The following is a 12,934-nucleotide window of genomic DNA, read 5'->3' as shown; positions in this document are numbered from 1 at the left end:
ATATTCTGTCTTTAGACTATGGATTTTGATGTCCTTCAAAGCCAAAGGATGTCAAAGTAATAAAAATGTATTACTAAATTATGTGAGAAACATATTTAGAAACAATTATCTCAATTATTAAATATTTTAAATAAAAAAGAACAAATTCTTAATTTTCCAAAAGTCAAATACCATTTTTTCTATTTTTTTATCCCTTTTTTGTGATAGCAGCAAACTTTAGTCATTTATAATATTTATGTGTGGGTGTGTGTCCATCTAATTTTAACCTTAACATTTGTACGTACACACACACCCACACCTCCGCACATTTTATGCATTACATGACCAGGTTTTCAATTTCCTTACAACTTGCCAAGAGAGTGCGAGGTTATTGGCCATCATCATCGTCATCTTTTGGGGTCTTCTCTAATCAAATCAGATGGGTATGGACAAAGTTTTGACATAAAAGTCGTTGGTCATTTGTTTAGTTTGACTGAAATAAGACAGGCCAGTAACAAACGAAATACAAGGAAAATATTTCCTTGTCCAAACTTACAGCTTTTTTGCTTCAAAAATTTTCGAAAAACAAAAGGGAGCAACAAAAAAACCTGGAATCACATCAAAAGTTTTTTTCTTCTTCAAAAAAAAACTTTTTCTGACTTTGTTTCTAAAGAAATATTTTGATGTGTGTGTGTTTTTTTGTTGTAATACATATTTTTATTTACATACACACCCGCCAAGCAGGACAAGGTAACTTTCCTTCTATGGTGGTCATCGGTTGGGTGGTAGTTGTTCCTAGTCCCGTATCCATTTCCATTGGATATCATAAAAATATTATAGACTTAAAACAAACACAATAACTTTATATTTTTCTTCCTGCTTACCAAGGCAAAAGTTTTCTTGTGTTTTTCTTTACGATTTTTGCTTGTCCTGTCATAATTTTTTTCTTCGGAATTATTTTTCTTTGCCGTGTAACATTTGTTAAATTGAATTGTGTGATTGAATGAAAAAAGGACATATAAAACCAGTAAGGAAAGTAGTAAAGTCGGACGGGGCCGACTATATGATACCCTTCACCACTATGGGTATATTAAACAGGACTATTAGCATGAAATTGGATGAAATAAAATATGTGATATTTATCTAAATGTGAATCTACGTAGATCTATCCATAAAGTATGTAAATCGACTTCAAACAAATATAAATGGGTCATCCGTTGGGCTATGTCTGTACTTCTAGAAAACGCAACTACATAATTCTATGCTCAATTTTGTACGTTGTGCAAAATTTGATGTCAAACTGACTAACATGTGGAGTTTGATGCCCAATTTACTTGAAATCGGGCGAAAATATATATGGAAGCTCTATCCAAATATTAAGCGATTTCAAACAAACTTGTCACAGGATAGGTTATACTAATTACAGAACGTTTTGTTCCTATTGGTTCTTGGTGCGTCAATTACTTAAAATCAATCTATAATAAAAGGGAGCTATATCTAAATCTGGACCGATTTTCACGAAACAACGCAGACATCACTCTAGGCTCAATTCAGTACGTTATGCCAAATTTTGTGCAAAACGAAAGATATATAGGGACTTTGGTGCAACATTTACATGAAATCGGACGAAACTATATGTGGGAGCTATATAGAAATATGGACCGATTTTATCGAAACTTGGCAGACATCACTCTAGGCTCAATTCAGTACGTTATGCAAAATTTCGTGCAAATCGAAGGATATATAGGGACTTTGGTGCACCATTTACATGAAATCGGACGAAACTATATATGGGAGCTATATGTAAATCTTGACCTATTTTCACGAAACTTGGCAGACATCATTCTAGGCCTAAATGATTAGGCTGTACCAAATTTCGTGCAAATCAAAAGATATAAAGGGACTTTTACATGAAATAGGACGAAACTATATAAGGAAGATATATCTAAATCAGGACCGATTTTCATGAAACTTGGCAGACATCATTCTGGGCTCAATTAAGTACGTTATGCCACATTTCGTGCAAATCGAAGGATATTTAGGAACTTTGGTGCACCATTTACATGTAATCGGACGAAACTATATATGGGAGCTATATCTAAATCTGGACCGATTTTCTCGAAACTTGGCAGACATCATTCTAGGCTCATTTCAGTACGTTATGCCAAATTTCGTGCAAATCAAAAGAAATATAGGGACTTTAGGGCACCATTTACATGAAATCGGACGAAACTATATATGGGAGCTATATCTAAATCTGGACAGATTTTCTCGAAACTTGGCAGACATCACTCTAGGCTTAATTCAGTACGTTATGCCAAATTTCGTGCAAATCAAACGATATATAGGGACTTTGGGGCACCCTTTATATGAAATCGGACGAAACTATATATGGGAGCTATATCTAAATCTGGACCGATTTTCTCGAAACTTGGCAGACATCATTCTGGGCTCAATTAAGTACGTTATTCCAAATTTCGTGCAAATCGAAGGATATATAGGGACTTTGGTGCACCATTTACATGTAATCGGACGAAGCTATATATGGGAGCTATATCTAAATCTGGACCGATTTTCTCGAAACTTGGCAGACATCACTCTAGGCTTAATTCAGTACGTTATGCCAAATTTCGTGCAAATCAAAAGATATATAGGGACTTTGGGGCACCATTTACATGAAATCGGACGAAACTATATATGGGAGCTATATCTAAATCTGGACCGATTTTCACGAAAATTGGCAGACATCATTATAGGCCTAAATGATGAGCCTGTACTAAATTTCGTGCAAATCGAAAGATATATAGGGACCGTTTACATTAAATCGGTTAAATATACATATGGGAGCTATATCTAAATCTGAACCGATTTTTCCCAATTTCAATAGGGTTCGTCCTTTGGCCGAATAAGTGACCTATGCCAAATTTCATCCAATTCGGATCATAAATGCGACCTGTACTTTGTTTACAATTTAACATGGACAGACAGACAGACAGACGGACGGACATGCATAAATCGACTTAGAAAGTGATTCTATGCAAATTCTCAAAAGGAACCAAGGGTCTATCTCGATTATTTTTGCCTGTTACAAACATATGCACAAAGACATAATACCCTGTACCACAGTGTGGTGAAGGGTATAAAAATGGAAAATTCGGTCCATCATAGGGATAGACAAATTAGAGACCTTAAAATATTTTTTACAAAATCCATGCCTATTGACACCTTGACAAAATATTAAAAAAGCCTATGGTAATCCCTGAAAAAAATTATTTAAACCAGTAAGGAAAGTAGTAAAGTCACCATTATGGGTATATAGTATATATGTATCATTACAATGGTCCCTCGAAGGAAAATACGCATGTCTTTCTGCAACCTACGATAAATTTAATTTCATTCAGGCCGATTTAGTGTCGTCTGCGTACCATGGGACAAATTTATGGAAACGATTTATAGCAAAATTGATACATGCTATGAGGTACGCCGCACTGTTAAAAATTTTAATTTCAATCAGATACATGTTCGAAATACTTATGGAAACTATGCCAGCATCTGTACCAATTTTAATAATATAACGTCATTTAAGTCTCAATTTGATACGTTGTACAAAATTTCGTGTTATTCGGACAACATTAGGACTTTGGTGCACCAATCTGAACGGATCCTTAACACACATCATTCTAGGCTCAATTCAGTACGCTATGACAAATTTCGTGCAGATAGATTCGGACTTTGGTACACCATTAAAATTAAATCGGACGAAACTATATATGGGAGCTTTAGCTAAATCCGGACCGATTATCACGAAACTTCACACACATCATTCTAGTTCTAATTCATTACGCTATGCCAAATTTCGTACAAATCGAAAAATATATTCGATCTTTGGTGCACCATTTACATTAAATCGGACAAAATATGTATTTGGGAGCTTTATATAAATCTGACCCGATTTTTCTCGAAATTTTCCACTCATCATTCTAGACTTAATTTAATACACTATGCCAAATTTCGTGCACATCGAGGGATGTAAAGGCACGTTGTTGCACTATTTATCTAAAATCGGACGAAAATATATATGGGAGCTATATCTAAATCAAAACCGATTTTCACGAAATTTAACGTACATCGTTCTAGACTTAATTCAGTACGCTATGCCAAATTTCGTGCAAATCGAAAGATATATAGGGACTTAGGTATACCATATACATTAAATCGGGCGAAAATATATATAGGAGCTACATCTATATCTGAACTGATTTTCACGAAACTTAGCACACATCATTCTGGACTTACAACAGTACCTTAAGCCAAATTTCGTACAAATCGAAAGATATATAGGGTCTTTGGTGCACCGTTTTCTTAAAATCGGACGAAAATATATTTGGAAATTATATCTGAATTTGTACCGATTTTTACGAAATTTAACACACGTCATTCTAGACTCAATTTATTACGCTATGCTAAATTTCGTGCAAATGAAGGATATATAGGGACTTGGGTGCACCATTTACATCAAATCGGACGAAAATATATATGGGAGCTATAGCTAAATCTGAACCGATTCCACGAAATTTTACGCACATCGTTCTAGACTTAATTCAGTACGCTATGTTAAATTTCGTGCAAATCGAAAGATAAATAAGGACTTTGGGGCGCCATTTACATAAAATCGGTTTGTATTCCGAGCCTGGGTAATATTTCATGATAGTTGCACCCTCTTGCCCGATTAGAGGTTAACAGCACATCTTCCTTACACAGACATATTTTCCGAATATTACGAAAATTCAGTACAGCCCTTCTAATTACTTCTCCATATTCCCTTCACCGTGGGTTGGGTAGTTATGTTCGACTTATAATTGTAGCCTAGAGAATGAATCGGAAAAAAATACAAACAAATAAGTTTTCGGTCCACTTTACCCAAAATTATTATCTGATTATCACCGAAAATCAAATGCGTTGTCCTTGACCATAACTGGAACCTCATGGAACATTAGCGATCAGTGCTATATTTCCGCCCTCTAGTGTGGTAATGGTTTATTAAATAATATATGAATACGTAAGCAACTGTAAACATGTACGTGTAACTCCCACATCCGAGTACATACGACACACATGTCTAAATCGACTCAGCTAGTCGAGATATGAGATCGGTATACTTAAAGGTGGGTCTAGGACCAATATTTCGCGGCGTTACAAACTTTTGGGGCTGCACAAAGCTATAATACCCTGACAACATAGTTGTGTAGGGTATAAAAATGATTTAAAAAATTCACGCCCTTTATAACCGTTGAAAACATTTTTCTGACTGCCAATCTTCCGATTCATTTCAATACTATTTTGAATCCTGCCATCTCATTTTAACTATGATTTATATTTTTAGTGGTCTATTGCAAGGTTAAATACAAATGAATATATTTCTGTATCTTTATATATTTAGTGGTATTAATGAAAGTTGTGTATATATATAAATTAATGTCTCTAAGCCTGTGGCTTAAAAGTTTTCTTGCAATAACTGAACGCATGAATGAATGAGAAAATAACCTTGAACATGACATGGATGGTTATACGAAGTGATGGCGGCAAATATCTTATTGGTTTTGCGTGTGTTTCAGTTCATCAACATCTAAGAAGAAATAAAATGAAGAAGCCAAAAAAAATTAGGAAAAGTGGTGTTATGGCTCGGTAAGGTTGAAAAATCATATGCCCTTAATTTATACGTAGATCATGAGATAGCATTTGCAAATGGCTTGCCGCATTATATATCCTTTTGATTTGATTTTGGCTAGACAGAACAGTAAATAATTTTTGCACGAGATTTGAATTAACCAATTTTACAGAGGTGGTGGAGTGGGGGGACCTCCACCTCTTTATAAACAGGTGAATATTTCTAATTAAAGTTTAATGAAGCCTTGTTTTTAACCAGAGAAGAATAATGGGGGTAATGAACTGGTTGTTGCAACACCAAAGATTTATTGTTGGCAATTTATTAAAACAAAGTGACCTCCTTACTTTTCCTTATCCTTTTGAGTTGTAAGGCTGTCATTTGACAATGCCTTTAATAGGCTTTCCGAACTCATTTAAGGGTTCACAGAGCATTTCACCGAATTTCAATTATTAATTTGAAATGAAAAGTTTGACAGCTGTGGCCCTCCTTGATTTGTTAATTTTGGCAAATAGCTATTTAGAAATGTTTTATTGTGGCGATTCGAATGAAATGGTTCTGAAAAACAAAATTAATATATTTCTTACATACCATAATTTTTATAGAAACACCAGGAAATGAAGCATTACATACCTGGAAAAAGAGGAAATATTTTTTAAATTAGAAAAAAAATCAATATTTTTTATGTTTTTAAATAAATTTTTCAGGGTCTATCATACGTTTGGATCTTTAAAATAATTTTTTTCAGGGACCACCATAGGCGTGGATCTCTAAAATAATTTTTTTTTTTTCAGGGACTACCATAGGCGTGGATCTTTAAAATAATTTTTTCAGGGACCACCATAGGCGTGGATCTTTAAAATATTTTTTCAGGGACCAACGTAGGCGTGGATCTTTAAAATATTTTTTTTGTCAGGGACCACCATAGGCGTGAATTTTTAAAATATTTTTTTTGAGGGACCACCATAGGCGTGGATATTTAAAATAATTTTTTTCAGGGACTACCATAGGCGTGGATCTTTAAAATAATTTTTTTCAGAGACCACCATAGGCGTGGATCTTTAAAATATTTTTTTTCAGGGACCACCATAGGCGTGGATCTTTAAAATAATTTTTTTCAGGGACCACCATAGGCGTGGATCTTTAAAATATTATTTTTCAGGGACCACCATAGACGTGGATCTTTAAAATATTTTTTTTCAAGGAACCACCATAGGCGAGGATCTTTAAAATAATTTTTTTTTCGGGGACCACCATAGGCGTGGATCTTTAAAATATTTTTTTTTTCAGGGACCACCATAGGCGTGGATCTTTAAAATAATTTTTTCAGAGACCATCATAGGCGTGGATCTTTAAAATAATTTTTTTCGGGGACCACCATAGTCGTGGATCCTTGGAATAATTTTTTCAGGGACCACCATAGGCGTGGATCTTTAAAATACTTTTCTTCAGGGACCACCACCATAGGCGTGGATCTTTAAATAATTTTTTCAGGGACCATCATAGGCGTGGATCTTTAAAATACTTTTTTTTTCAGGGACCACCATAGACGTGGATCTTTAAAATAATTTTTTTCAGGGAGCACCATGGGCGTGGATCTTTAAAATAATTTATTTTCGGGGACCACCATGGGCGTGGATCTTTAAAATAATTTTTTTCCGAAACCACCATAGGCGTGGATCTTTTAAATATTTTTTCCGGATTAACATCTTGAAATCCTTCCTCTTGTCTCTCTATGAACTTGATATATGCTCTTTGACATTTTTGCAATACATTTCAATCTCATCCACATAAAGCATTTACCCCCTCTCCCCCCAAAGACATCCAAATTGTGTGTGACACAGAAAAACAACCTTCGTGAATATTTGTCTATTTTTATGCTCGATTTGGTCACGGTGTTTTAGATGGCCTCAAATTTACACAATACCGCTAAGAAATATGGATGAGCAGACAACGAAATAGGGAAGCTAGCAAACAGAGCCACTGGCATAGAAAAAAATTCAAGCCAAAAACTTGTTCTCAATGAGAAGATATGCTACCAGCTACCGAATTGAAGAAGCAGCAAAAAAACTTTGATTAATGTTTGCTTCCGATTTGCATAAATTTTGCTTTAGCTCTGGATTTTTTCTGTGTGCGAAAGTTAACGTTTAACATTTCATACCTTTGAGGTTCTACAAAGCAGAGAAGTCTCAAGGGAAGGTGAAAAAGCACAGAATAAGGAAATAAAACCCCCCCTAATGTTGACGACCCCCGGAAATGTATAAAGGACCACGATATGCGAATCTGCACTTGGAATGTGCACACGTTGTACAGAACAGGCGTAGTTTTCGCTTTGTATCGGGTGTACTCAAGAAGTAAAAAGCCGATATTATTGTTTTACAGGATATGCGATGGAAAGGGACAGGCGTAAGTAAATCAGATGATTACGCCGTGTATTATTGCTGTCATGAAACGATACAGGAACTTGGCTGCGGATTTATGATTAACATGGGAATAAAAGACCTCGTCACCAGATTCACTCCAGTAGATGAGCGAATTGTTATAATCCGCATAAAAGCAAAGTTCTACTACATCAGTCTTTTTTGCGCCCATGCTCCGACCAAAGATAAAGATGAGCAGACCAAAGGCATATTTTATGAGCGCCTAGAAACAACATATGATCGCTGCCCGGCCATGACATTAAAATTCTGCTAGGAGATTTTAATGCAAAAATCGGAAGGGAAAATATCTTTGGCCCCACCGTCGGAAAATTAAGCCTCCTTGAAGAAACTTCCGACAACGACACCAGACTTCACGGCAGCAAAAAACATAAACACAAGGCCACCTGGATTTCTCCTGATCAAGCAACGAGAAATAAAATTGACTATGTTGTGATAGATGGAAGGCATTCATCCAGTGTATAAGACGTCCGATCGATACAAGGAGTGAACATTGATTCGGACCACTACTTTGTAGCAGCCAGGGTTCGCACTCGTCTTAATGTTGCAGCAAAGGTGTCATCTAACACGACACGGAAACTCGACGTCGAAAAGCTACAAACACAACAGGTAGCCGAGTTCTAGTCCGCTCAACTTACCCACCTGCTTGACGAAAGCATTTCTTGTCCCGATAATAGGATAGAAGCACTATGGCAACGAATTGCCCACTCCCTACAAACTGCAGTAAAAGCAACACTTGGGTACCAAAAACCAACACCAAGAAACCCATAGTACGACCAGGAGTGTTGTAATGCTACTGATCTGAAAAACGCAGCGTATAGGGCAACCCTGCAGACAGTAGCAACACGTAATGTGATGGAGAACTATTCATAGAAAAGGAGAGAGGAGAAACGTGTTTTCAGAAAAAAGAAAGAACAAGAAAAACGTGAGCGTGAGCAAATCGAGATGTACAGGAGTCAGAATGAAGTCCGAAAATGTTACCAACGAGTAAAACACCAAACCGAAGGTTTTGGTGCAGACACATCCTCCTGTAGAGATAAAGAAGGAAACCTGGTGACAGATACAGACAGCGTGCTGAGGATCTGCATGGAGCATTTTGAAAAACTTCTGGTATCAAATAGTGGCGGCGAAGAAGATACCCCAGAACCAATAAGAGATGATCGTACAGAGTGTACAACACCTGCCCAAGATGAGGTCAGAATAGCAATCAATCGGCTGAAGAACAATAAAACAGCAGGAGCCGACGAGTTACCAGGCGAACTATTCAAGACTGGTGGTCAGATGCTGGTCAGGAGCATGCACCAGCTGATTAGAACAATTTGGCTAGAGGAATGCATGCCTAATGATTGGATCCTCAGCATCCTGTGTCCCGTGCACAAAAAAGGAGACAAGACGATATGTGCCAACTATTTAGGAATTAGCCTTCTTCCCGTTGCATATATAGTGCTATCCAGAGTGCTGTGTGAACGATTGAGGCCAATGATATCATTGAATCATGCCAATACGGCTTGAGGTCTGGTAAATCCACCATTGATCAGATTTTCCCTCTGCGCCAAAACCTGGAAAAGACCAACGAAAAACACATCGGCACATACCATCTATTTGTCGACTATAAAGACACATTCGACAGCCCCATCCATTTCTTTTTTTCATTGATCAGATTTTCACTCTGCGCCATATCCTGAAAATTTTCCACGAAAAACACATCGACACATACCACCTATTCGTCGACTATAAAGCCGCATTCGACAGCCCTATCCGGTATTCGGCATTCCTGCAAAATAAATACAGCTATGGAGGATACCTTTAAGTGGCACAAGGTCAGCAGTTATAGTCGGAAAAGACCTATCGGAGCCCTTCAATACCGAACTAGGATTCAGACAAGGTGGCAGTTTGTCGTGTGATCTTTTTAACATCCTGCTGGAAAATGTCATACGCGACGCAAAGGTGAACAGAGATGATACTCTATACACCTAACAACACATGTTACTCGCCTACGCCGGTGACTTCGATACAATGGGTCGAACATTGCGGGCGGTAACAGCCACCTTTGAAAAAATTGGGAAGGAGTCTGCCTAAGTGGGTGTGGCAGTAAACGGCGAGAAGACAAAGCTAATGGATGCGCAAGACTCCAATAGACTCGGACCAACTGTGGAACTTGAGAACTACAGCTTTGAGGTAGTTAAATATGTTATATACCTTGATACCGCCATAAATAAAACGAATGACATTAGTTTTGAAATTCGGAGAAGGATTGTGATGGCCAACAGATGCGAGTAAGCAGTTTAGAAACAAGGCCGCGTCCCCCCAGACCAAACTCCCTCTCTACAAGACGCTAGTACTACCCGTGATGTTATATGCTTCTGAAGCATGGGTACTTGCGCAAGCAGATGAGGCAGCTCTGCGTCGACGAACTTTACAATATATACGCAGACATCGACAGTCGTATTGAGCTGCAGCGACTACGATGGCTAGGCCATGTTGTGCGAATGAATGAGAATGCCCCAGCTCAAAAGGCATATAAAAGCGATGGTTCCCGCAGAAGGGGAAGACCACGAATCAGATGCAAAGACCAAGTAGAAAACAACATATTGAAACGTGGTCTTTCAAATTGGAGGAGATGCGCACAAGACCGACGCGTCTGGAAATCTTTTTTAAGCTCGGCTTATGGAACAACCGTTGTTTTCCAATCCAGTTCTACTTTAGAACCGGAAGAAATTATTTGAAAAATCCACGCCTATTGTAGTCCTTGGGAAAATTGTTTCAAAAATTTACGCCTTTTTGTTTTTGAAAATTGAAGTCTATTTCCCTCTACGCCCCTGTCCCATCGATTGCCTGTTCCTCTACTCAATTCTGTTTATTTCTCTCTATTTTTTTGTCCTGCCCAGCTGTTTTGCAATTTTCTTCACGTAACCAAATTTTGGCGATTGTTAAGCACAGCTTTCCACCAATATTTTTCTCTGCTGCCCTGCTGGCCCCCCTTTTGACTGGCAAACGTTATAAATTATCCCCGCAGTCGTGATGCTAAATGAAGACCCCGAGAAATAACATTCACAAATAGACATTCGAAAACGAGACAAACCACGATTTCAGGTATTTTTCTGGTGTGGCGGTGTTTTTGCGAGTCTGTGTGTGTGTGTGTGTGTGTGTGTGCGGCGCCAAATTGTTCTCCCTGGAGATAGATATGCATTTCCCGCAAAACCAAACCTCCTCCAGCATTTGCCGACAGGACAATTGCCGGTGCCAACCAAAGATTGTCGGCAGAGGATTGCGACGGGAAAACGAGATGGGGGTAAATACAAGTGACTATTCATCGACGCTACTAGCCAACAAAACATGATATGTTTGTTATGGCTCATGGAGCGTTTGAGAGTTCCAAATCGAACGTTTTATGGTCTTAAATTGGATGTGGAGAGAGAAAAGAATTCGAAACAAAAAATTGTGTGTGTTTTTTTAAGGAAACTCCACTCACCAAAAAACAAGAGGAATTCAGGCCAAGGAAAACATTTTACAAATGTTCGGAATGCTTTGACGTTTGTTTTTTTATTTTTCAAATGTCCTTTGGGAGTCTTTTGCAATGTCAGGTTTGGTTGATGGTTTTTGGTGTTACTCCGATAGGCCATTGACTGCATAATAAATGAGTTGTGAGCTTGAATGGAAATCTTAAATCAAATTGGAAATCTCTTCGAGAGAAAGCCATAAATTATGTGACTTTGACTTATCATCGATAAAGGTCAAATTTTTTTGCTGGAGATTCGGCACAGAAGTAATTTGGTTGGCAAAATTACTTCGAACTTAAAGAAACTTGCGAAATGCTTTAATCGGCATCATTACTGACCTTGCTCATTTTGGGTCGACAGAAAAAAAGGATAAATGGTTTCCTGCTGCCTTAACTATCACCAAACACACTTTTAATTTCTATTGTCTTTGCCTTCTATTCCTTCCCTTTGAAAAAGGAATAACATTATTGTAGACACAGTGGCTTAGCCCTGATTATGATTTCAAAACAGAAATATTTTGCAGTTAACTAGAATTCATCATTATCATCATCCTACAGTAACATCATCAACATCGACGTCGAATTCTCAAGCCTTTAAACGCTTCTGCCACAAACAAAAATCTATCCTTTTCCATAACTGCTTTAAGAGGATATTTTGTGTGGTCTCCAAAAAAAGTGGACAATAACCACACTGCAGCAACAGCAACCTTCAGGAAACCAGTGGTTTGGGTAGCAAATGAAAACTAGCCCAACATCCATAAGGTTTAATGGTCAAACATAAATCATCCGGACATGACATCTCCCAACATCTGTAGAATTGTTTTTAGGCAAATTAGTTCGATATTCGGCAAGAAAATGAACGGAGAAAAGACGAAGAGAAAACGAAACATTTCCAGAAGAAGAGAAGGAAATAGTCCACCACCAGCATTTGTAGCGGAAATTGTTTCTTTAGAAACATTTTCAAGGGGTCAATGTTTGCACCGCAACATTTCTAGGGTGAAATGTTTCCACAGCAACATTTTATAATGGGAAAAGTTTCCACTCGCAACATTTCTTGCGGGGAAAAGTTTCCACTCGCAACATTTCTTGCGGGGAAATGTTTCCGCCCGCAACAGTTTATGCTGTGAACGTTTCTCATAGTAATATTTTCTATGTTAAATATTTTCACCGGAACATTTTCTGGGTCAAATATGTCCACGGCAACATTTTCTATAGTCAAAGTGTTGCTAAATATTTTCAAGCTACACAGATTTCCATATCAACAGTTTATAAGGGCCAAATTTTTCTCAGAAACATTTTCATGGGATCGCAATTTTTTCTAGGGGAAATATTTTTTAGGCACAGAAATATTTT

The 12,934-nt window shown here is 37.5% G+C and overlaps 1 protein-coding gene across 1 annotated transcript in view; it reads right to left on the bottom strand.

Annotated features, from left to right (window-relative positions):
* Window positions 1–6,218: 6,218 nt before the first annotated feature.
* Window positions 6,219–12,934, bottom strand: part of LOC133321279 (uncharacterized) — a gene marked incomplete at its 5' end in the record, with an annotated part of 108,753 nt that continues 102,037 nt past the window's right edge. Inside the window, one exon of the mRNA XM_061530375.1 lies at window positions 6,219–6,277. Coding sequence (XP_061386359.1) covers window positions 6,270–6,277 — 8 coding nt within the window. The remainder of the gene's footprint in view (window positions 6,278–12,934) is intronic.

This window comes from Musca vetustissima, unplaced genomic scaffold (assembly GCF_032173495.1).
Source record: "Musca vetustissima isolate MV318-11 ecotype Yass unplaced genomic scaffold, APGP_CSIRO_Mvet_v1 utg57970, whole genome shotgun sequence".
Taxonomy (NCBI): Eukaryota; Metazoa; Arthropoda; class Insecta; order Diptera; family Muscidae; genus Musca; species Musca vetustissima.
This window is presented reverse-complemented; position numbering and strand designations above follow the sequence as displayed.